Genomic DNA, 25,792 nt, shown 5'->3' on the forward strand with positions numbered 1-25,792 from the left:
GTCGACGTGTCTGCTCCGCCATCCCTACAGCAGGATGTCCGCAGCCAGAGCCACCCTCATTTGCATCGTGCTTACAATTTACATACTTTAACACACACCCACTCTCAGCCTCCATAGTACTCATAGCAGGCAGGATGGGATCATTATGTCACCGCTGGACGTAAAACTGAGACCCAGGGGCGGGGTGCAGCGTCTCCCCCAAGGTCACACAACACAGTGGCTGAGCTGAGGCCTCCCATTCTAGTGCCTAGACCCCCCCTTGCTGTGTCAGTAACAAAATGCTTAGGAGACACCATTCCAAATGAGGGAAGGTCAATCGGCAAGCTTACTCTCCACACTCATCTCTCTGACAGGCTGAGAGTTAAATTCAGAAAATCACACAGCCGGGGGCTTGGCAGTGTTGTGGAATCTGACAGCCACTCACCTAACGATGTGGTTTTGAAATGCGATGCCAGGAAACTGACCTTTCCTGTGATGAGCTCATAACTAATTTCTTTCAAAAACTCACTTGTGGTGAGCATGCTCTCTGCCAGGGCTCTGGACTGATGCTGACCTGCAGAACAGAGGGAGAGACGACGTGCCAGCGCACAAATGTTCACCAGGACGTGACTGACGACAGCAAAAACAGGAAACACAGCTAAAGTATGCATCTAGAGAGACTTGGCTAGGAAACATACGGCACATCAAAAGACGGGCAATCACACAGCATTTGAAATGACAATTCGATTTGAAATGACATTTCAAATCGTCATTTGAAATGAAAAGTTGACAATATAAAGTTAGGTGATCAAGGGGGAAAAATGACATATCTTCTGTGTGTAACTGTGGAAACATACCAGGTGTGTGTTTAAAGACCAGGGAGGAATGTGAAAAACCTTTAAAAAATTGTGTCTGCATGGCTATTATGAATATCAGTCTTAAAAATATAATCTTCAGTTGTTGTTCTTACAAACGAAAATTAGAAGATGAATATACTTTCTGATGAAGCTTTCTGGGGGACGGGCAGGTGGGTTTTGCCAAAGCAAGGCCTGGCCCTTTTGCTAGGAAGAGGTGAGTGCCATTCACAGAGAGGAGAAAAGCAAAATTTAGTCCAAATGGCAACTCAGGACGGTGCCTGATAGAAAAATCAGTACCAGAAACAAAAATACATTTTGGAATGTACCAACGTTCTGAACCTTTTCTTTAGGGTCAATGTTAGAATATTAAATATCCTCTTCAGTGAAGAGGTGAATATGTGAGCTAAGTTCCTGGCAAATATGATTAACTGGCTTAGGCCACCTGTGGCAATGGCTTTATCACATGCTAGAGTGGTAACGTTTCCAAAACCTTTTAAGGGCAGAAGTTACATGAGACAAGGGTATCTGTTACTAGGCTGTGCTTTGAGATAATGCTCCTACAACCAGCTGACAGGGATACCCTCCAAACTAAGGGCTACCAAAATCTGATCTGAGGAGTGAAAAAAAAAAAAGTTAAAATTAGGAGGAAGAACACAAGTTGGAGCCCTTAACTAGAGATTAATTACATGGATGCCTGGAACACCCAATTGGTATTTTGCAATTGGACAGATGATCGAATGAATGAATTTTAAAAATTACTCACCTAATACTACCACACAAAACTCATTTCCTCTGATTTTCGATGCACAAATTGTCACAACATAGTCTGGTAGTTTTTGGTAGTGTCTCATTTCACTAAGAGTCCTCAATGTCTCTGAAATGCCCTCTGCCAAAGAGTTTTGGGTCACAATCACATGAACCAAGTCTTGAGATACGCTGGCAATTAATCGAGCCAGCCAGGGGAGTTGTCCCGGAGACACGGGTGGACACTGGGCACCCATCTGCAGGGCTCTTTCTCTCAGAGTAAATTCCTGCATAGCTTTCAGCATAATTTGCTCAAATTCTTCCCTGAGAGGTATCTGATCAGGACCTAAATTGAAGAGAATTACAGGTAGAATTTTTTTTTTAAATCACAGCTAGAAAAGAGAGAGAAACACACACACACCAACACATACACATAAGTCTATTCCAACTGGTAAATAAGCTCTTTTTCCTGTAGTGCCCTCAAGTATAGTGCTTCTACTAAAAACCATTTTCCATGGTGAAATTACCTTCTCCTTCTCTGTTTGCCTCAATATTTCTGTGTGTGTCTATATATATATATTTAAAAACATCTGTCTCCATATCTTCCAAAGAGGATGTGCTCTGAGATAGTACCAATTCCATTGTTTACCTTGGGAGATGGTCATTGAAGGTGGTATTTTTGTTGACTTATTAAACTTGATGTTATGGAAATAGTTAATGACTAATGAAGCAAGAAGCTAACCTACTGGTCTATAGTCAGTTTCAGGCTTCACTAATTTCTCATTTTATTCACAGGTACTTTGAAAAATATTTTAATGCACTGCCTCTATGCCTAATTTTGAGAATACTGTCCACAAGGAAAATTAAGTTTACTTTTCACTCCCAGTTTATATTTAGGCAGTTTCACGTCTTCCCCAGATGGAGAACGCTCTCATTAGGTAGTTATTCCACAGAGTTCTGGGTTGTTAAGTATGGCATTTGGCCCTCTTCCCTGGCCGGGGTTACAGCTAAGCTTACATGGGTGATCTGTGGTTCCTTGATTTAGGAGGATTTCGTTCTCTTTAGAAACTCAACCAGTCTTTAGGACAAAATGTTTGGCATCCGAGTGACACAAATGAATTCCTACACTTAGTTTACACTGAAACCAGCAAGACTGTGATCACTCCTGCTACTCAAAGTCATTTCTTTTGCTGTGTGGACCTGAGATTGGAAACTCAGTTTCCTGAAACAGGTATAGACCCCTCAGTGTCTGTGACCTTGGATCAAGCCACAGCCTCAGAGCCCAGAGCTAACAGTCCCTGACAAGAGAATACAGGGGGAGGGGCTGGACGTCTGTATGGGAAGGAGGCACCTTGGGTGAGTCAGAAATCTTTCCTTCCTCCAACAGGGGTTTAAGTGGTCTCCCTGGCCTCTGCCCATCTTCTCTGGGAAAGTAAGAAAATGTTTAGTCATTAAATAAAATGTTACACATTTTAAAAATAAACAATTTTAATTGGAAAAAAACAGTTTTCCCAGAATTGGTTGGAGGCCAGAGGGAAGCAGGGGAGTGAAGCCCTCATAGCTTTTCCTCTTCCCTACGTGGAAGGAGGGCACGAACACGGCAACACTTACATCATGTCCATGTTCCTTGCATCCTCCTCAATCCCTTACCAGAGGGAGGACGATGCCTTCTTACCACCTGGGAGATACCAAAGCTACCGATCTTCATTTAACTTTATCAGATTAGCACCACGGTTAGTGGCCACTAAGTACACACATAGTAGTGAGCGCAAGGTGGCTGGATTTGAACAGACTGTATGAGAAGAAGGGAAGGTGGTCATCTGTTTAAAGCTTTCTTCCATTCACAGCAAATGACAGCTCGGGAGCCTGTGGCGCTGACTGTCTCCGGTTCCCGAATGCTCTCATAGACAATCTGAAAAGGCTGGTTATTAGGTGTGTCCACGAGACCCCCTGCAAACCATGATGGAGTAACATGTTCGATTAGGCAGCATAATTAACTCCAAATACAAAGGTATTCTGGGAAAATAAAATTATCAGACATGTTCGTAGCATTCCCAATTGCCTTGAAACCTACTTTTACAGGGTTTTGGCTGAATTACTGTCAGGAGTTGAGAAAGGGAGGAAAATGTATCAAAGTTTAGATGAGGTAAGAGAGTTTCTAGAGTCAATTGCCTTGCTTCCAGTCACCTCCTATCATTTCTGCATTCTCAGCCTTTATAGCTAAATTGCAGGAGCCTTTTCCCCACTTTTTGCAAGCTTGATAATAGTAAAATTTTTTCCTTCGAGGGCTGATCTCCAGTAACTCAGCATAGCCCAGGCATCAGTTCTGAAGGTTTTCAGACAGAGCTACCTTAATAGGAAAAGACAAGGTTCCAACAGACTCAGAGTCCCTCAAGAATCTCTGGATTTGCTGATGTCATTATCTACTTCAAAAGATTTGCAGATTGTGAAATAACAGAGATTTATTATTATTACTTTTTAAAATGACTGCAGTAGAAAGATCTGTTTCTTTGGGAAAATCTTGCTTTTCTTCTTCTCTCTTACCTCCAGGTAACTGAGCCACCCAAGTATTAGATCTGTCCTTTTAAAAGTTTGGGTTTATTTTTTCAAATGTCTATTTATAACCGATAGCATATGTGAAAATATTCTTGCTGCCTTCTTCAAAACTTCTGAAGGCTGAAAAGAAATTTAAGGACTCCGGAGGAGTTAGTTGATGAGAAGAGAGGTCCCAATGTACAACATTTAGAGTAAGAGAAAGAAATAGCTATTGTTGTTGCACATTTGAGAGATAGGATTAACTGGCTGCAAGAAAACCTCTGGAGAGAATTCATCTTGCAGGGCAGAGAGGAGTTTTGTCTAATCGAATGGAGATTTCTTTATTTTTTAAGGAAAAGGCTTTTAGTAATTTAAGGGGAGACATTTTGTTTTGACTGTTTAATTCATTTATTAACTTGGATTTTGATTATTTAAATTGCTATTGAGATTTTAAAAAATTTTATACTCATAGGCTTGGCTTGCGGTCATAGCCTTACTTTACATGGCCTTGTTTTACCGATTCCAGATGCACCTATAAGCCGGTTTTTCATCTTGGAACACAGTCGAAAGTCAGTATGTATCCATTAAAATTATGACATCAAATGAGCTGCAGACCCAGGTGATTTTTATAATTTTACCACCTACTCATAAGACTAATTAGCAAGTCCTAGATTTATAAGGAAAGTGGCTCATGAGATGTCTGAAGCCTCAAAGGTTTCAAAAGCCCATGTCAAAGCAGGCCTTTGGGCTCTGAGGTCACTAAGAATTATAGCCACGGTTGCTAGCTGATGGGCCAAAAACTGAATCTAACCAGCTGAAGCATGTGTGTGTGTGTGTGTGTTTAACATTGTTTAGCCCCATGTTTTTATTATTTAACACCAAAGTATTTTAAAACATTTTTAAAAAATACACAAAAGTTCAGACACAATTTTTAATGTGTAATTTTACATCTTGAATGTTTTCCTAAGTAAATCAGTGGTTTGAAGTCCTGAAGGGAGTGTATAATTAGGCTGCATATTAACGACCTACTGCAGTTTGCAAAATAAAGGACATTGCAATGTAAATGCTGCGGAACCACTACAGTGTTGTCAAGGCACCTGCATACACCCACTGTGGGCTCAGGAGGAGAAATCAAACAGAGGAAGCGAAGGGTTCATGACCTATGTACCCTCCTTACCCGAAAGCCCAGAGGACCTACCAGGGAGGCCCACAGTTACTACCTCAGTGAAGGAAAGCAGGATGGGACTACATCAAAGGGTGTAGCTGGAGAAGAAATAAATGGGTGTAGAAACAGTGGATAAACAAGATAAAAAGGCTAAGCGGAAAATAACCGTGTAAGGTGATTGCTACATGTGCGTTCTAGGTAGTGCCTGCACTTTTAGAAAGGGGACTTGGCCTGACTCCCCAAGGGTGGGTACCCGTGGCACAGCCCTTGCAAGTTCTGCCTACATCAGCTGCTTTGGAGACCTGAGGACCATCATGGGACTGGACACTAGGTGGAGCAATTTATCTCTTCTAGGACCCAAAGAAGCAAAGCGAGGCACAAAGGAGGCTAGATCTGGGGAAAATGGGGAAGGAAAAAAAGAAATAAGAAAGGGAAGGAAAGGAGTAGAAAAGAAATGGAGGAGAGGAAAGGGAAAAGCCATAGAGAATGGAGTTGAAGGAAAGAATGTTAGATGAGAAAGAGGGAAAGTAAGAGATAGCCAGGTGGATAAATGTGAGAAAGTGGGTAAGAAACGAAGCAAGCATGTTACAAAAAAGAATAAAAATCATCACCATCAAATGATTATTGAAAATAGCTTACCCAGCCGCACAAGATACTGTATTGTCAGAAGGATCATGTTTTCCACACTCAGGAGTTGGCTGCCAGTCAAACCTAATTGTTCCAAATCTTTGTTTTCCAACTGTGGAATCTTGTAGCAGTTCACCAGCAGAGGACTCACAACAATGTCACCAACATTTCCATAGAAATAGGGTAAAGTGCCATAGCCTGCCCCAATAGAAGCAGGTCAGTAAAGTTCAACATTTCTTTTCCAGGTCCAACCAGGTACACTTGCTCAACTAGGATCAACGATGCTTAACCAAGTTCCCTGCCCTCTGAGATGGCTACCAAACAAATCACTCAAATATGTCAAACCTAGGGAATTCACTCGAGTGCTCTAAATTCTACCCTCTTACTAAATTAGATGAGCAGGAAACAAAATACTCAAATTACATTAATACTCAGATTATTTTATATAAGGGACATGTTAATATTTTATCTCTGCCATAGAGGATGGATGAGAGTTTGCAAATACATCTCTGTAGCCTTTGTAAAACTACAATGATCAAATATTTTTGAATAAAATTCCTGATCAAGATTCTCTTCAGATAAGAAGTCAGAAGACAAACAAACAGACAAACTATAATAATATGTTTCACTTCTTGAGGTTTCCTTTAAAAAATCTGAAGCTAAACTCATCAATCAACAGCTATATTCCACTAGTTGTGGGTACTTGGAGGTTCTTAACTCTTTTCCTCTACTTTAGGTATTTTTGTTATGTTCTCTTCCTAAATGTCAGTAAACAGCCTCAAATCATCTTAGAAGTAAATAAGACAAAAACATGTTGGAAATACACCCTGTTTTGGTGGTGTGGTGAAGGGCACAGTCCCTCTGTGAGCCTTTCTAAAAGGCAGCCACCCAAGGGTCCTCATGTTTTACGTATCTTTCCAAGGCTTAGCTGCGTTGTGCAAGCAACTCAAATGCTCAGTAAGAACTTCCTGACTATATGGAATTTAAACAACTGGGATTCCCCCAGTGCCTGTAGGTCCAGGAGCAGCGGCTAGGGCAGCCTGATAATGAACAGGGCTCAAAGCAAAACCACCCATATCAGCAGGCTCAAGCCAACTGCAAGAAGCAGATAACACCTCACACAGACATACCATAAAGATCTAGTGGGCTTAAACAGTCTGTCTGTTTGGTCCTGAAGGTAAAGCCGGCAGTCTTCTTCTGGTCTAGGCTAGCTCCAAATGAGGGGACTCTTGGTGTGGGTATGAAAGGCACTAAATTAGTCCTGGAATCTACAGAGCTCTAAATTTCTACACCTCCACTTAGAGACAGCTTGGAGAGGCTCTGACTCCTTAAAGATACCAGTTCACAGGGGCTTCCCCACGGTGTAGCTCTGTAGCTCCGCGGCCCTGAGCTGGCTCAGCTTGTCCCTTTTCTCTGCAGATTGGCTCCCTCGGACTGGAGTGAGCCCTCCGTCACCTTGTCCACTCTCACCCACCCTTCAGTTCCCCAGCTGAAACACCACCTCTGAGAAGTCTTCCCAGACCCCGTCCAGGCAGAGTCAAGCTCCCTCTCCTCTTGGAGTTCTTGGCTGTGAACCTCTAGACTCCCCCACTAAACAGTGCTCCTTGTGGACAAAAGACTTAAAAAGACTTTGCCTTATTCCCAACTTCTAGCCCCACGTTTAGTATAGTGTGAAGGAGCTGACCAGTACAAGCTGAAAGAATGAGCTGATGGATCAGTGAATACATTCACGAATAAATACACGCTGAAATGGAGACGCATTCCTAGATTCCAGCAGACACAGGCAACTTGGAATTCCTTTCCTTACCTATCAGGATTACTGGTCTAACTCCTGAGTTACTCAGCAGGTTTTCAGGAACAATTACAGTTTCCCCTGCAGGAATGGGTCGAGGTTGTAAAATTCCAGTTAATGGGGTCTGTGGAACTGGGGCAGATAAAAGGGACTCTGGGGAAAAAAAAGTTGTTTGACAAGGAGGATTAGACAGGAAGGTGAAATGAAATGCAACTGAAATCAATCCAATGTTAATACTTTTAATATGCAAATTTTAAAAGTCTGATGATTTGGGCTTTTTAAAAAAATTAATTTGTGTTTATTATATAAAATAAAAAGTGAGAAAGACAAAAAGGAAAAAAATCAGCCATTATCAGATTGTCTGGAGATAACTGCTATTTAACATCTTAGTAGTTTTTCCTTCTGGTTGTTTTCCGCATACAGTCTTTTGGATTCAGTTTTATATTTTATCACTCTCCACCCCAAGATAATCAAAGCATATCTACTCATTACAGAAAAGTATAGAAAAGTGAGAAGAAGAATACACTCATCCTTAATCAGTGCTACCTAGAGGCGACCACAGTAACACGCTGGCATAATTCTTTGTGTATATGGCATCCCTACGTGGTTTTTAAAATTTTTTTTTAACAAACAAACTTTTAAAGAGCCCCCCATCTATGTCATAGCATTAGTATATTTACATTTATCTGTGTTTCATACAGCAAAATAGATGAGCACTTGAACATTTAACTGTAGGTGCCAAATGGCCACAGCTTGAGGACTCTAAAAGAGAACCAGCTGTTTTTTTTTAGGATTCCAGTCACAGTCTGAACCATCCAGGTCAGAAATAATAGGTCTAGATCATGTAAGGAACCAGATCACAGGAGGATACATCGATGACCACGACTGGCAAAGCAAGTTCATTTGTGCTCTGTGATGGTAGGCTGGTAGCATCACACCTCGCGTAAAATAAAGAATGACTTATTGATACTATGGGCTAAAACAAAGCCAGATAGTGAATCAGATCTGTTGTGATGGCACCTGTGCTTGCAGGAAAGGTGAGGTGTGATGGGCACAAAATAATAGCTGCTATAATATTGGACACAATAGTTGGTTAAGGAGATTTATCTTCAAGGGTTCATGGAAAGAACAAGAGTAGGAGATATGTCTGCTAATTTAAGGAAACTTAAAACTCATCTTCTGTTGAAATCTTACCAGTTCTTGAGAGAGGACGAACTGTAGGAATAGGTACAACTAAACCAGGTTGGGGGACAGGGGACCCAGGATACCATCCTCGGTGTCGTTTCTTTGGTGGTCCAGAAGTGAACATGGTAGCTGAAGGCAAAAAGAAAAATGAGCCTTGTCCTTTTAGTGGTGGAAGAAAGGGAAGAAGCCAAAGTAACATAGGACCTTTGGTTTGATTAAACTCAGAGAGTCTGTCATTTTTTTAGAGGTAAGGATAAAATTAGAAAAAGTCACACTAACAATACCATCTAACATCTGTAGGCTGTTTTACAATGTATAGTTCTGCCCAGATTATTTCGTCTGATTCTATCAACAACCCTGTGAGGCTGAAGGACAAGTATATTGTTACACTCATTTTGTGGATGGTGAAAGGAAAGCTCAGATTTGCCCAGGGTCACACCACAGAGAGGAACTTTGAACCCTGTGCTTTGGTCAGTAGAAGCCCATGGAACTTCAAGACACTTCTTATACATTTGTTTCAGCATTATTTCCCAGGTAGCCCCATCCTTGTAGAATCACCAGGATAAGTAATCAGAGTTCTTCACACCAATCACAAACTTTCAAAACACTGCTGAGAGGCTAAGGAAAAACTGGGAGCATGCTGCTAGATAATTCATCATCACAAACTCTCCCGAGCCCTTCTTCCATAATTAAGTTGCAATATTTCAGAACTCTAAGATGGGTATTGTACCTTGGTCTCCTGAGGCAAAGCTCGGTCTTGGTGACAAAGAGTAATTCCCTGGGCGGGCTGGAGTGGAGCCAGAGGTACCGCTCTTTCCTCCATGGCTACTGTTCCCATTAGCAGCATCTGTGGGACACAAGAGGAGCCGCTCAGAACAGCGTGGGCAGGACACTGCTTTCTGTGATGCTGCAACCATTCGACAAAACTCACACTTTCAGATTCAAAGAAATCCCACTGACAGGACAGCCCAGCTGTATAAAGCCAGCTACGCCCGTCAGAGTAGTCCCTTCAGTAACATGAAATGTCACCCCAAAATAATTTTCTAGGATCCCAAGAGATCTTTTAGGATCATTTTCAGTGAAGTCCTTGGAGATGAGGAGTGGAAAGAAGAGATAACTTTTCTTTTTAAACTTTGTATCATAGAAGTTTTGAAACATATATAAAAGTAGAGAGAATAGCATATGAACTACGTACACACCACCCAGCTTCAACGTTTATCAACATGTGGCCAATCATGTTTCGTCGATTCTCCCTATCTCGTCCCCTCACCCACACGCACATATACAGACTCTGGATTATTCTGAAGTAAACTCTTTTATCAGATCATTTCACCTGTGAGTATTTTCGTATATATTTGTAAAAGAAAAGGACTGTTAAAAACATTGCTGTGATATTGCTATTATACTTAAAATTAACAATGATCAATAATTTCTTAATATCGAATATTCCACCAGTATTCAAATTTCCCCCAATCATCTCAGAAATGTTTTTTTACATTTCCTGTTCAAATTTGGATTAAAAAGATCTATACGTTGAATTTATTTGCTATGTCCCTTAATCCTCTTGTAATCTAGAGGAGTCTCCTTCTTTTTCTTTCTTACAATTAACTTCCTGAAAACCTGTCAGAATTTCTCATTTTCTGGATTTTGCTAATTGGGTATCTGTGGTATCATTCAATGTCTCCTCTATTTCCTAAACTAAAACAGAGGCTTGCTCAGACTCAAGTTTGATTTCTTTTTTTTTTTTTTTGGCAAGAGTTATAAACCCTGCTGTATACTTCCATCAGGAGGCACATAATGGCTGGTTTTCTCTCTTCTTGTGATGTTAAGATTAATCACTGGGTTTAAGAGTTGTTAGCCCAGTCTTCAAGTTATAAAGCTGTTTGTTCATCAGCCTTTCACCTGATGGTTTTAACAACCAGGATGCTTATGCCAAGATCCATAATTTCACTGATTTTTTATGCTGTAAAAACTTGATTCAGTTTGTTCCAGTCTATAATTTAACCAGAAGGCAGATTCTGCAAGAATTATTGGACCAGAGTAAGAACAAAAGTGGTTTGGATAAATTATGATGCCTAACTGTTGGGAAGTTTCCAAGAATGATAGCTTCTCTTTCTCCTCATTCTTCTTTTACCTCTCTGATCATTTCTTTTCCTTAAACACTGGAATTTTCTGGGATTCTGCCTTTAGTTCACAGCTTGCCTTACCCTACATTTCCCATTGGCTGAGACTCTTTACCCTCGTGATTTTAACCACATGTTGGTGGCTCAACTTTATACTGTTAGTCCTGTTTTCCCCCTATGATAAATTAAATAACTGTTGAGTAGCTCTACCTGGGTGTCTCAAGGGTATTTCAAATTCCCCATGTCCAAAACTGAACCCACAATCTGCCTGGGGAACGTGCTCTTCCTGATATATTCCCTGTCTCAAGCAGTGGTACCACCATTAGCCCAGAAAGACAGATGTCAACCATGACCCAATCTTCTGCTTCATGCTCACATTAATCAGTCAAGTCTGCTGATTTTACTTCCTAAGTAGCTCTCCAATCTGTCTCGTCCTCTCCAATCTATTTTCACCCTGGTCAAGGACCTCATCATTTCTCACCCCGAGTATTGAAATGACCTGCAACTAGTTTTCCCACCTCTTACCTTTTTGCTGCCAAAATGATCTAGCTTAAGTTAAAATAAGACCATGTCACTCCTCTGTTCCCTAAGTTATAAAGTAAAATCCGTGGTTTTTAGCCTGACCTCCCACGTCCTTCCCCTTGCCCTCCTCTTGCTCACCTCCTACTGCTCCCCGAGTTTTATATTGTACAGTTCTCACAAGCCCAAACTGCTGGAAGTTCCTGCACACATCATGCTGCTTCTTTCCTTTCCTTTTCCTTTCAAGCTTTGCTCCTGATTTTCCCTGAATTTGAAATATCTTTCCCATACTTCTTTGCACAGTGAGTAACTCCTCATAGCTCAAAGCCAACCTCCTCTATAAACTCATTCTTGATCACTTTCGAAAATATTGGGCTAAAACCCCTTCCTCTCTGCTCACCTAGGATAGTGTATTTACTGCAGTACGTAGAAGTATCTTCTTACAGGTCTATCTCCTCTACTAGGTTACAAGTGCATTGAGCCTTCTTTATCCTTTTATCACCAGTTCCTCATCATAGCAGGTAGCCAAGAAATGTTTGTCGAACAGAATCAACCTGCTTTGTCTCCCCTATGTACTAAGTGTCATTCATTCTCATCTGGATGTAACACAGAAAACACAAAGCCTTGTATAGATAGCCCCACTTTTATCTGCAACTGGTAAAGAAGGAGCGTCTGTTTTCTTCTACCAAATTGTCAATTAAATTTCACACAAGCTTTTATAGACTATGTATTTACCAAAGAAATATAAGTGAGGAAAACATCACCTGCAGCAAAAGTCTTCCCTACAACCTGCAAAGACAAAGCCAGTGGCTTCACAACATTCTTATTCCGGGTCAGGTCCTGAGCTCCACTTAAATTGATTGCAGAATTAGCTGGATTGAGAATCGGCGAATCTTTAAAATGAAAGAGGTTGTTCAAATTAGAAACTATTTATAGATGCAGGAAGGAAGTTAATTCAACAAGACTGAGGTGAGAGAGAGTAGACTGTAGAATTTCAGTTTTTTCCTTGAGCTATTTTAAGAAAAGTCCATTTCTCTGTACTTAAGTTTTATTTTTTTTAAATGTATTTAACAAACACTCACTAGCAGGTACCATGTGCTGAGTGCTAGTCTAAGCACTTTAAATATATCAGCTCACTTAATCCCTATATGAACTCAATGAGGTTGGTACTATTACCTTAAAATAATGGTAGCCATTTAACTCAAAGTCATCTGGTGTGGCATCAAGGACATCATCATGTGCCACATTAAAGCTGTCTTCAAATTTTCCCTCAAAGCCATATTTTAATGAGATTTGTTTTAAAATGCCGAGAGAGAGAGAGACAGGCAGTAAAATTGAACAATATGGCTATGTGTTCATAATTATCAAAGCTGGTGATAGGCCCATGGTGACAGTCCATTATATTATTCTCTCTATTTTTATATGTATCTTAACATTCCATGTTAAAGATTTAAAAAAACACATTTCTGAAGATCATGAAAACAGACCTGAACAAATGTCAAGACACACCATGTTTCAAAGGAGAAATATTCAACGTCAAAAAGATGCCAATCAATCTAAATTAATTTATGAATTTAATGTGATCCCAGGAAAATACCAGCAGGTTTAGATATTATTAGAATTACTATTAGAATTATTAGAATGTTTAAGCAGGCAAATTGATGTAATGTTGATATAAAAAAAATAAACACACATGAATAACAAGAAACATTCTGAAAATTAAGAGAAATGAGAAGAGGCTAACATGATGATACAATATGACTTAATATAAAACCTCAGTCTATAAAATACTGTGGTCTTAGTGTATTAGTTGACAAATAGAACAATGGAACAAAAAAAGACAGTAAAAAGTAGATGTAAATGCACATGAGAATTTAGTATAAGGTAAAGGTAGTGGCTCAAAGCAGCAATGAAGATGAACCAGTCAATAAAACTGTGCTGAGGCAGCTGGATGTATAAGAAAAAAAAAAGTTGGATTCACATCTTACACAAGTACCAAACAAAATCAAATGGACCAAAGGTATAAACTTAAAAACTGAAGATACAGAAATAATAGGAAAAAACATGAGAAAGTCAATTATCACTTTGAAATAGAAAAGGCCAAATTATTGTTCAAAATGCAGAAGCCATAAAAATTTACATATTCAGCTACATAAACATAAAAACATTCTATACGGCAAAACACACTATAACCATGCAAACAGTAGACAGAAGAGAGCTGGAGTGACCACACTAATATTAGAAAAAATAGACTTTACGACAGAAATTATTAGTAGAGAAGAAAAAGGACATTTTATCATGATAAAGGGTCAACCCATCGGGAAGGCGTAACAATTATAGACATTTATGCACCTAACAACAGAACCCCAAATTCATGAAGTAAATCCTGATAGAAATGAAGAGAGAAACAGGTAATTCAATATCAGTTTGAGATTTCAGTGTCCCACTTTCAATAACGGATAGAGTAACTAGAGAGACAATCAACAAGGAAATAGAGGAGCAACACTCTAAACCAATTAGACCTAACTGATACCAATAGAACATTCCCTCAACAAAAGCAGAATACAGATTTTTTTCCCTAGTGCACAGGGAAACGTTCTCCAGGATAGACAATATGCTAGGTGATAAAACAAACCTCAATAAATTTAAAAGAATTAAAATCATACAAAATACATTCTCTAACCTCAATGGAATCAAATGAGCAATCAAGAACAGAAGGAAATGTGAGAAATTCACAAATATGTGGAAATGAAACAACACACTACTAAATAATCAATGGATCAAAGAAACCACAAAGGAAATTAGATAAATGAAAACACAACAACTGAAAACTTATGAGATGCTGGTAAAGAAGTGCCTGGAGGAAAATTTATGGCTGTAAATGCCTATATTAAAAAAGAAGAAAATCTCAAATAAGTAACCTAACCTCTGCCTTAAAAAACTAGAAAAAGAAGAGCAAACGAAACCCGAGATAAGCAGAAAAAAGGAAATAATAAAGACTCGAGTAGAAATGAATGAAGTAGGGGATGGAGAAACAATAGTGAAAATGAACAGACGCAGAAGTTTGTTTTTTGAGTAAGTAGATCAACAGAGTTGATCAACCTTTAGCTAGACCGACCACGAAAAAAAGAAAAGATGCAAATGACTAAAATCAAGAGTGAAAAAGAGGGCACTGCTAGCAAACTTACAGAAATAAAAAGACTTACAGAGGAATACTATGAACAATGGTGTGCCTTTGTTATGGACTAAATTGTGCCCCTGACCCCACAAGCCATATATTGAAGACCTAATCCCCAGTATCTTAGAATGTGACAGTATTTGGAGATAGGGTCCTTAAGTAATTAAGGTTAAATGAGGTCATAAGGGTGGGGACTTATTCTAATATGACCAGTGTCCTTGTAAGAACACCATGCATGCGCACAGAGGAAAGGCCACGCGAGGATACGGCAGGAAGGCGACTGGCTATTTGCAAGCCAAGGAGAGAGGCCTCAGGAAGAATCAACCCTGCTGCACCTTCATCTTGGACTTGCAACCTCCGGAACTGAGAGAAAATAAATTTCAGTTGTTTAACCTACTCAGTTTGTGCTATTTTATTACAGGAGCCCTACCTAAGTCATACAGACATGAAATTAAGATGACCAGGGGAAATACTTACTACTCATAGACAATTATACAATGTGCTCCCGTCAACAGAAGTAAATAAGAAAAAAGATGACTGCTGGAGACACTTCGCTGCCCCGTATCACACTCCTTTGGCCCATCTCTGATTTCAGCAGGAGCTATGGTAGACATTTTCGTTGAGCTCAGATTCACAGGGACAGCATCTTACCTCAAGCTCACATTTAGTTTCTTTTAGCTTTTTGTCTCAGGGATTTCTTGAAGGCCACCATCTCAGTCCTGTGTGTGGTCCAGAAGTGTGAGGGAGTGTGACACTTCTGTGGAAGCCCTCAACTAACGGGGACATGAGAACAAATGTCCCAGCCTCCATTCTTTGGAAAGATAGTTTGGGGAGGCATTCTGCATGCTTCTTAGAGAAACTGGTAGACTCAAAACCTCCTGGTTTACAGCAGCTACATAGAAAACACACTCTTATTTTGGCTTATTTCTGCTTGCAGGGGTCCCTTCCCAAATATACTTGCACCCAAGTCCTTCCTTTAGGCTCTGAGTCCAGCAGAACCTGAACTATGACCAAAAACAACTCAATAACTAAATGGTAAAGGATATAAACTTAGAGATTATAGAAAGAAAATGCAAACAGCTTTTATACCAAATGCAAAGATGCTCAATGTCATGACAAGGAAAATGCAAAATAAAAACCACACTCAGATATTATTTTTCACCCATCAGATTGACGAAAATCAAAAAGTTCAATAATCAACTTTGTTAGTGAGCTTCTGCGGAAATACTGACACACATGCACTGGGAAAACCTCTATGGAGAGTAATTTGACAGTCTCTATGGGAATTACAAATGAGTACATATTTGACTCAGCAATTCCTGGGCATTTCTGTACAAGTGAGAAATGGTAAATGCTGAGGTTATTCATTGCTGCATTGTTTGGAAACAAAATAAATGCCTATCAATAAGGGACAAGGGTAAATAAATTATGGCACATCTACATAGTATAACAGTACGCAACAGTAGAAAGTTAACAAGGAAGCTCTCTATTGATTTGGAAAGAGCTCTAACAAATAGCAATATAAAAGAGTGAGGTGCAGAAGAGAGGTACAAAATGCTGCCTTTGCAGTAACAAAGATGTAAAAATAAGAATCTATATTTGTGCTTGCTTGAGTAGATATAAGGAAAATCTAAATCTAGAAAGACACATGAGAAACCAATTATAGGAGTTACCTGTTCGGTGCATGTAGAAGTGAGGTGGGATGGAAAAGGAACTTTTCATTGTATATATAGGAATATATTACATATGATGTGTGCACACATGCACACATATTTTTTTTTGAGTAAAAGTAGGTTTATTTAGAGAGGTGTACACAGAGGGTGGGTGGTTAAATTAAAGGTAGATACTCTGTAGACAGAGTGCAGGCCACCTTGGAAGCCAAGAGAGTGACCATGTGTATTTTTTTTTAATGTAAATGTTTTAAAATAGTGGAATAAATGAATTTTTTAAAAATAAGGATAGAAAATAGTTACTTATAGGTTAACAGAAGTAGTTCAGAAGTATAGGCATCAGAAGTAGTTCTCAAATGTACAAAATGAGTGTTTACTCCAGTATTAGATTACACAGTGATTTTAAAGGGTAATTCCACTCCAATGAAACCGCTTTTGCAAAGTTATCAACGACCCAATTCCCAAATCCAGGAGACAATTTTCAGTTCCTATCATACTGAATCCTACTACGTTTCTTTATTTACTCAACAATTATTTGCTGAGCACTTACCATGTATCAAGAAGCTTACTAGGCTCCTTGGGTAAAATGGTGAACAAGACAAGCTCTGTCATGTGTAAGTTTTCCTCTGCCTTCTAAAATACCAGTGTTCTCCAACCCTGTTACTTATCTCAAGACAATCTGACTGGACTCTAAGATTTCATTCTTAATTTTGAAAATTTATTTCATTTATATTGTTTGTTCTATTTTATTTCATTAACATATACATTATAGGATACATCAATTACATAATCGTCAGAAAGCACAGTCAAGCATTAGATAAGATCAGAGTGAACGTTTCAAAATGTAAATTCTTTTATGTCATTTCCTAATCTTTAGCACACTGCACATGCTTCTATTCTTGGATTTATTCAGTATGGTGGCATTGGCATATTCAGCATTTAACGCTAGTGGTTTTGATTATTTGGGAGCACCCCAGTGTCCAAATGTGACAGCCTGTGATCGCGCTCAGATATGAATTTGAACCGCAGGCTGCTGGTAAGCGCTTTGATAGTGAGCGAGCAGCTGACTGCCCAGCATCTGTCTCTCACCAAAGTCTGATTATCTCCACTTGGGGTTTCACACCCATTTAAAGGAGGAACTTGCAAGCGCTGGAGGATTTGCAAACTTAGAAAGTTCCTTGAGCAAGTCATAGCTCTGCTCTCTTAAGTTGTGGGAGTTTGTAATTTCCCGTTTCTCCCACTAGGTCATGAGCTCTTAGACGGCATTCCCAGCCCTGGCACAATTTCTGCCACGTTATGGCTAAAGAAATAGAAAGGGGGGGGGCGGGGGGAAGAAGCCAAAACAATCTCCTTGTCCTCTTTATGCAAGAGTTCAATAATTTTCTGTTAGCCTAAAATTACTGTGGGAAAAAAAAAACCTTCTAAAAAGGGAGCCATTTAAGTAGCAAGTAGAAAGAGTTTGAATTCTGATTTTGCCACTTACTATCTCTTACTATTTTTTTGCCAAATACTAACCTTTTCTGAGATTCTGTTTCATAATCTGCAAAATGGTACTAAAACCTACCTCACAGTAGCAATTAATATGGTTAGCAAGTTCCTAGAACACAATAGATATTCAATAAATATTTGTTTTGCTAAGTCTGGTTAAGGGTTTTCCAGATGCTTGAGAGCTTAAATCTTTACAAGCTCTCTTTTTGCTCCTGGCACCTGTATTAAACTTAGACTACATAATTTGCTTCTTTCCTGAGTAAAGTACACTGGACCTATTTTCACATTCAGACTGTAATTAGAATAATGTCCTTCTAATAAGACACAATACTTCTATTCATGCACCCTGAGGATGCATCATTTACTTATGTCAGCCATATTTTACTTTTTAAAAAAATACTTTTATTGTGGTATGGTTCCTGTACAATAAACTACACATATTTCAAATGTATAAATTGATGAATTTTGATAGATGTATACACCAATGAAACCACTACCACAATCAAGATAGCTAACATTTCCATCACTCCCCAAGGGTGCAGTTTTTGAATTCCCAATTTATCCCTTCCCACCCACTGGTAACCCTAAGTTTGTTCTTTGTCTGTGAGTCTGTTTCTGTTTTGTAAATAAGTTCATTTGTGTCCTTTTTTTTAGATTCCACATATAAGTGATATCATAAGCCATATTGGAACTAGCATTTAATTAAAACATGATAATAAGACATAATTCCTCCTAAAATAAATGTTAAATCAGATCTTCCTAACCTGTTCTTATGCTGTTGATTTTTCAAACAGCTTTGTTGAGGCATAATTGACCATAAACTGCACATACTTGAGGGACACTATCTGGTAAGTTTTGACATATGTATATACTTGTGAAACCATCACCACAGTCAAAATAGTGAACATATTTATCACCTCCAAATCTCCTTGTGGCCCCTTGTAATCCCTCTCTCTTGTGTCTCCTTTGCTCCCCCACCCCCAAGCAATCACTGATCTGCTTTATTAGCTTGCGTTTCCTAGAGTTTTATACAAACAGAATAATACAGGATTCTTTTTCTCTTGTCTGGCTTCTTTTGAGTGAGTTAGTATCTTAATTATTTTGAGAGTCATCCATGTTGTTATGAGTATCAATAGCTCGTTACTATTTACTGAGTTGTCCATAACAATTCATTTGTCCATTCACCTGGATGGACATTTGGGTTGTTTTCAGTTTTTGGCTGTTGCAGATAAAGCTGCTATGAACATTTGTGCACCAGTGTTTGTATGGACAGGTATTTCTTCTGTCTTGGGTAAATATCTAGGAACAGAATGGCTAGACTATCTGGTAGGTGTATGTTTAGCTTTTTAAGAAACTGTCCAGGGTGGGGGGCGGAATAGCTCAGTGGTAGAGCGCATGCTTAGCATGCATGAGGTCCTGGGTTCAATCCCCAGTACTTCCTTTAAAAAAAAAAAAAAAGGGAAAAAGAAAAAGAAACTGTCCCATTGTTTCCCAAAGTTGTTTTACTATTTTACATTCCCATTGAGTTCCAATTCCTCCACACGCTCACCAACACCCGGTCAGTCTTATAATTTTAGCCATTCTAATAAGTGTGTAGGTATATCTCATTGTTGTTTTAATTTGCATTTCCCCAGTGACTAATGGTGTTAAGCATTTTTTCATGTGCTGAACTGCCATCCATGTATCTTTTGCCATTTAAAAAATTAGGTTGTTTATTTTCTTCTCATTGAGTTTTCAAAAGTCTTTCTTCTGGATACAGTGCCTGTATTTGCCCTGCAGAGATTTTCACTCAGGCTGTGGCTTGTCTTTTCATTTTCTTAACAGTGTCTTCTGAGGAGCAGAAGTTTTCAATTTTAACGAAGTCCAATCTATCAACTTGTTCTTTTATGGATTGTGCTTTTGGGGTTGTATCTAAGATATCTTTGCCTAACTCAGGTCAGAAGCGTTTTTTCCCCTATGTTTTCTTCTAGAAATTCTATAGTTTTCAGTTTTACATTTAGATCGATGGCCCATTTGAGTTATTTTGCACGTGGTATGAGAGTCAGACTGAAGTACATGATTTTGCATATGGATACCCAATTGTTCTAGAACCATTTGTTGAGATTATCCTATCTTCACTGCACTGGTTTTGTGCCTTTGTTAAAGGTATGTACATATGTGTTTATTTCTAGATTTCCTATTCTGTCCCATCGACCTACTTATAGTATGTCTTTACACCAGTACTATGCTGTTTTGATTACTGTCACTTTATAATAATTCTTGAAATCAGGTAGTGTTAGCCTTCCAATTTTTCTTCTTTTTTTCAGAGTTGTTTTGGCTATTTTAAGTCTATATGAATTTTAGAACTAGATTCTCAACTTCTACCAAAAGAAAAAACAGCCTCTGAGATTTTAGTTTGGATTATGTTCAACCTACAGATCAATTTGGAGAAAACTGACATCTTAACGGTATTAGTCTTTCAACCTATGAACAAAAAGTCTCTCTCCAATTTATTTAGGTCTTCTTTACTTTCTCTCAGCATTATTTTCTAGTTTTCAAGGCACAGTTCTTTCACACCCTTCGTCAGATTTATCCCTAAAAATTTCATGTTTTATGTTATTATAAACGGTACTGTTATTTTTTAAATTGTACTTTGATAGTTAGTTGCTGATATATAGAAATACAATTAATAATTGTATGTTGATCTTGTATCCTACAATGTTGATCAACTCACTTACTAGTTCTAGTAGCATTTTTGTAGATGTCATCAGATTTTCTACATAGATAATCTACTGTCCATGAATATAGGCAGTTTTACTTCTTTTTCAAACTGGATGTCTTTCTATATTTTATCCGTTTTCTAGTTTTTACATGATATAACAAAAATACCCATGGAGGCTTTTTTTGTTTTATTTTTTGTTTTTTGCAGTGGGAGGCAGTTAGGTTTACTTACTTATTTTTTAGAGGATGTACTGGGGATTGAACCCAGGACCCTGTGCATGCTAAGCATGCACTCTACCACTTGAGCTATACCCTCCCCCCGATGGAGGCTTAATATTACTTTTTTTACTTAACAGGATTATTTCCTATGTGGATGCATAGTGTCCTAATTATCTTTTTTTGACATCTTTGTCATGTGAATACGCTATGATTTATTTGATTATTTCTATATTAAAGCCTGCTTCTTCTTCTTTGTTAATATAAAGAATAACAGCAGTGAATATCTTGACTTCCTTTTAGGTTATTTTCTTGGCTTAAGCCCTCTGAAGTGAGATTACTAGAGTAGAGGATATAAATATTTTTAATGGTCTTGTTCAATATCGCCAAGCTGCTTTTTTAAAAGGTCATGTCACAGTTTACCTCCACCAGCCTGTCTGAGAGTGTCAGTCTTTGCCAGCACTGTTTAGTATCTCTTAAAATGGCGATACGGTAAAAGTGACTTTTCATTGCTATCACTGACAGTTCCTTCCTTTCTACAAAGTGGGCCATTCTTCCTTATACTTGCTAAAGAGCTGCATTTTCTCTTTCGTAGGCAAGGAGGAGTCTCACAAGCCCAAGCACCACCCTGGCTCACAGGAATCTGGGCACGGGTTTCCCTCCTTCCTCCTCCCATGCATTTATTCATCAGACGGTTACTGAGCCTCTTCAGCAGACCAGAGTCTGTGCTAGGCTCTGGGGGTAGAATGGGGGAAGAAGGCAAAGGTACAGTCCCTGCCCGAGGAGTTTACAGTGTAAAGGAAGAACCTGCACGTTCTCCGTATCTGGCTGGGAGTGGGCAAATCCGCCAGGCAAAGGGTTCCCACCATATTTGGGAAAGGGAGACTGTGAAGCAATAATTTGAATATTCGTGAAGAACTACATTTAGAGAAACCTGCTGAGGAACTTTTGGTTATCCTGAATTCAAGGAAGTTTAGCAGCTAATGGAGGACAAGCCTAAAGAGGAAAGGGACAAAGACAACCACATTTGAGGGATACCTAAATGATACGTTCTGATGGAAACTGCTTTCTAAACAGCTGTCACCCAGGACAGAGCAACTGTACTGGGGAGCAAATGGAGACAAAATAGTAAGGCCCAGCTTGAACATGGCATGAAATACTCTGGGCAGACAGAGGGCAGCAAGAGGGCCCCAAACTCTGGAGGCAAAGGAGAGGAGGACAAGAGGTTGCAGGGAAGGAAAAGTATTGAGCACCTGGAGCTTTCTATTAGGGTTGCTCTGCCCCTTCCTTCTTGGAGACCAAAGTCAGCTATGGGGCTCCATACTCCAGCTCAGCCACCACCACAACCCCACAGTAGAATCACCACAGTGGAAAACAGAAAAACTCAAAAGGACCAGAACATTATTATCCCCATTATTATTACACTGTAGGATCCCTGGCCTATGATATCACTTGCATATAATACAGGCATGTATTTTGAAAGGATAAAGCCACCCTTTTCCCCATCGAGATATATCAAAATACAGAAGAGTGCACAAGACATTTACATATAGTTTAAAGAACTATGGAAGTAACCACCTCCAATCAAGTCACTGCCAGCAGCCAGTAGCCTCCTTTGTGCTCCTCCCCACCCCATCTCCTTCCCTCTTCCCTGAGGCAACCATCATGCCATGTAAGTATTCCTAAAACAATTTAGTTTTGCCTATTTTTGAACGTAATAGAAATAAAGTCATATTGACCAAAAGTTTGTGGGTTCATTTCTGGGCTCTCTGTTCTGCTCCATTGGTCCATATGTCTGTTTTTGTACCAATACCATGCTGTCTTGATGACTGTAGCTCTATAGTATTGTCTGAAGTCTGGGAGAGTTATTCCTCCAGCCTCTTTTTTTCTCTTCAGTAATGCTTTGGCAATTCTAGGTCTTTGATGGCTCCATATAGACTTTATTATGATTTGTTCTAGTTCTGTGAAGGATGTCCTGGGTAATTTGATAGGGATTGCATTAAATCTGTAGATTGCCTTGGGCAGTGTGATCATTTTAACAATATTGATTCTTCCAATCCAAGAGCATGGGGATGGACTCTTTCATAAATGGCTCTTTGCTCAACATCGTGGAAGATTCCTCCATCACGCTGCATGTAGGTGTTACTTGTTCATCCTCATTGCCAAGTGGTATTTAATTATGCAACTATATCATAACCTATTTATCCATTGTATTGCTGATGGTGAACATTTGAGTTGTGTCCAGTGTGAGACAACTGTGAAGAACACTGCTGTGAACAGTCTTGTACATTACTCCTGATTCACACGTGAAGGAGTTTCTTTAGGGAGGGGAATAGCTAGATCACAGGATATGCCCGTTTCTACTTTTCTATGCATTACTGATCACTTGCAGAGTGGTGCCATCAATTAACCCTCCCACTGGCAGTGTATGATTGTTCTTGTTGCTGAAAATCTTTGCCTACATTTACTGCTGCCATGCTTCAAATCGTTGCCAATTTGGCATGTGGATAATGGTATCTCATGGTATTTTTAATGTAATTTCCCTAATTACCAAAGTGGTTAATCATCTTTTCATGTATCTATTGGCCACGTGGATTTCCTCTTTTGTGAAGTGCTTAAGTCTTTGCTCTCTCTTTCTACTGATGCATCTTTTTCTTACTGATTCACAGGCATTCTTCATGTGTTCTTTGTACTATTCCTTGGTTAGTTTTACGTATGACACATCTTCTCCCAGTTTATGGCTTGTTTTTTCACTCTTCAGTGCCTTCTAATAATTTGAAGTTGCAATTTTAATGTAGTGAAACATTAGTCTTTTCCTTCATGACTAGCACTTTTTGTATTTATTTTTAAGATATCTACAATATCTAAGATATTCCACAGTATCATATTAAAGCTTGGTGGTTTTGCCTTTTGCATTTATATCCTCCAGCTACCCGGAATTAATTTTTGTGTGTAGAGTTAAATAGGGGTCCAGTTTCTTTCTTTCTTTTTTTTTTCCACATAGGATATGTGGAGCACGACTTGTTGAAAGATAAGGTTCTACTGATCTGCAAGTCACCTCTGTTAGGTAGGAAACATCCACACATTCCATGAATCTGTCTGGGGACTTTCTACTCTGTTCTGCTGCTCTGTGCCTGTCCCTGTGCCATCTCTACCCTGCCTTTATTAGTAAAGCTTCATGAGCTTGACATAGGGCAAATCCTTTCATTTGTTATTGTTCTTTCTTTAATACATGGGCATAAGACAGTAGGGGAGTATATTACTTTGAGCCTTCAGTGGCTCATCCAGAGGAAAATCCAGTTTCATGGACAACACGTCTGTCTCCAATAACAGGGCCAGTTAGGCACTGGAGGAACAGTGCCTTGGGTCCCTGATACTTCAAGGGGTTCATGAAAGTGTTTTAATTTCTTTTAAAATCAGAAGAAAAAAATGAACTTGTGGTTGAAGAAAGTATTTTAACATATAATATAATACACTCATCTTTATACGAACACAGTCATAAAGCATAATTTTAAATACTTAGGAAAATGTGCTCAGGGCGTAAGAAAGTCATAAACTCCTATCAGGTCCTGCCTGACAGCATCTTCCTAAAAATTACACTATTTGTCACATGGGCCAAGCTTAGGTGGCTCATCCCTAGCTCGCCCTACAAACTAGAGTATAAAACATTTTCCCTCCTAATGGCAGATGAGCGTATCATCTTCACTTGGAAAAAGAGGACACATCAGTAAATTAACAATTCCTCAAGTGCTAATTGCAATTAACTAAAAATGAAATTCAGGTAACATTTATTTCCAGGCATTTGCCAGGTACTGGGGGTATAGGAATAAACAAAATGAATGTACAGCTTCTAGCATATAAAAGAACATAGAAGGTTAACAAATAATTATAATTGGAAGGAATGGCACACAAGGAGACATGCAGCAGCAAGGCTGGGTTAATCCTTAGTTGCAAAGTAGGTGCTGCTATTTTCAGTTTTACAAGTGAGAAAACCAGGGCACAGAACGGTTGAGGGGCTTATCCCAAGCCTCAGCCCATGTATATCAGGAGCGGTATTTGAATATCAGGACTCTGACTCCAAGCTCCATGCTGTTTACTGTCCGGTCTGAAACAGTGCTCATTCCGTAGCAGATATTGAATAAATTAGACTGGATTGAACTGAAAGAGAAACATTGCCATCCCAAAGGATTTTCACCTTTTTCTAAGAGAAGCTTTTTAATCTTTTTTTTCCCTCACAGCTTTATTAAGGTATACTTTACGCATCATAAAATTTACCCAATTCAAGTGTACAGTTTAATGATTTTTGGTAACTGACCGAGTGGTGCAACCATCACCATAAATCAGCTTTAGAACATTTTCATCCCCCAACAAGAACCCTCACACCCACTTTCAGTTAATTTTCATTCCCACCTCTTATCCCAGGCAACTATTAATCTATTTTCTGTCTCTATGAATTTGTCTTTTCCGGACATTTCATGTAAGTGAAACAATATAATATATGGTCTCTTTGTCTAGTTTCTTCCGCTTAGCACAATGTTTTTGAAGCTCATCCACGATGTAGCGTGTGTCAGTAGATTGTTCCCTATTATTGCTGAATGGCATGCCATTGTATGGATACCCAGTTTTGTCTACCCATTCATGAGTTGATCGACATTCAGGCTGTTTTCAGTTTTCAATTGTAATGAATAATGCTGCTGTATGAACATTCGTGTGTGACTTTTTATGAGGACATATGTCTTCAATTCTCTTGGGTAGATAGAAATAATATCTCATTATGGTTTTGATTTTTATTTCCCTAATGACTAATGACATTGAGCATCTTTTTAGGGGCTTGTTAGTCATTTGTATATGTTCTCTGAAGAAATGTCTATTTCAAATCTTTTGCCCATGTTTTGATTGGATTGCCATCTTATTACTGAGTGGTATGAGTTCTTTGTAAATTCTGGATACAAATCTTTTATTAAATATGTGTTTTGCAAGTACTTTTTCTATTCTATCACTTGTCTTTTCATTT

General features: G+C 39.0%; 1 protein-coding gene across 11 annotated transcripts in view; it reads right to left on the minus strand.

The window, feature by feature from the left end:
• Positions 1–25,792, minus strand: part of GREB1L (GREB1 like retinoic acid receptor coactivator) — a 213,208-nt gene that overhangs the window by 47,678 nt on the left and 139,738 nt on the right. For 10 of the 11 annotated variants that reach the window (XM_072949130.1, XM_072949131.1, XM_072949132.1 and 7 more), the window contains exons 8-14: positions 12,291–12,419; positions 9,615–9,731; positions 8,894–9,013; positions 7,715–7,852; positions 5,920–6,105; positions 1,600–1,926; positions 425–553 (exon numbers count right to left, since the gene is read on the minus strand). In XM_072949130.1, the coding sequence (XP_072805231.1) occupies positions 425–553; positions 1,600–1,926; positions 5,920–6,105; positions 7,715–7,852; positions 8,894–9,013; positions 9,615–9,731; positions 12,291–12,419 (1,146 nt within the window). The remainder of the gene's footprint in view (positions 1–424; positions 554–1,599; positions 1,927–5,919; positions 6,106–7,714; positions 7,853–8,893; positions 9,014–9,614; positions 9,732–12,290; positions 12,420–25,792) is intronic. The other variant, XM_072949136.1, reaches the window with a different exon arrangement.

The sequence above is a fragment of the Vicugna pacos genome, chromosome 24 (genome assembly GCF_048564905.1).
Source record: "Vicugna pacos chromosome 24, VicPac4, whole genome shotgun sequence".
NCBI lineage: Eukaryota > Metazoa > Chordata > Mammalia > Artiodactyla > Camelidae > Vicugna > Vicugna pacos.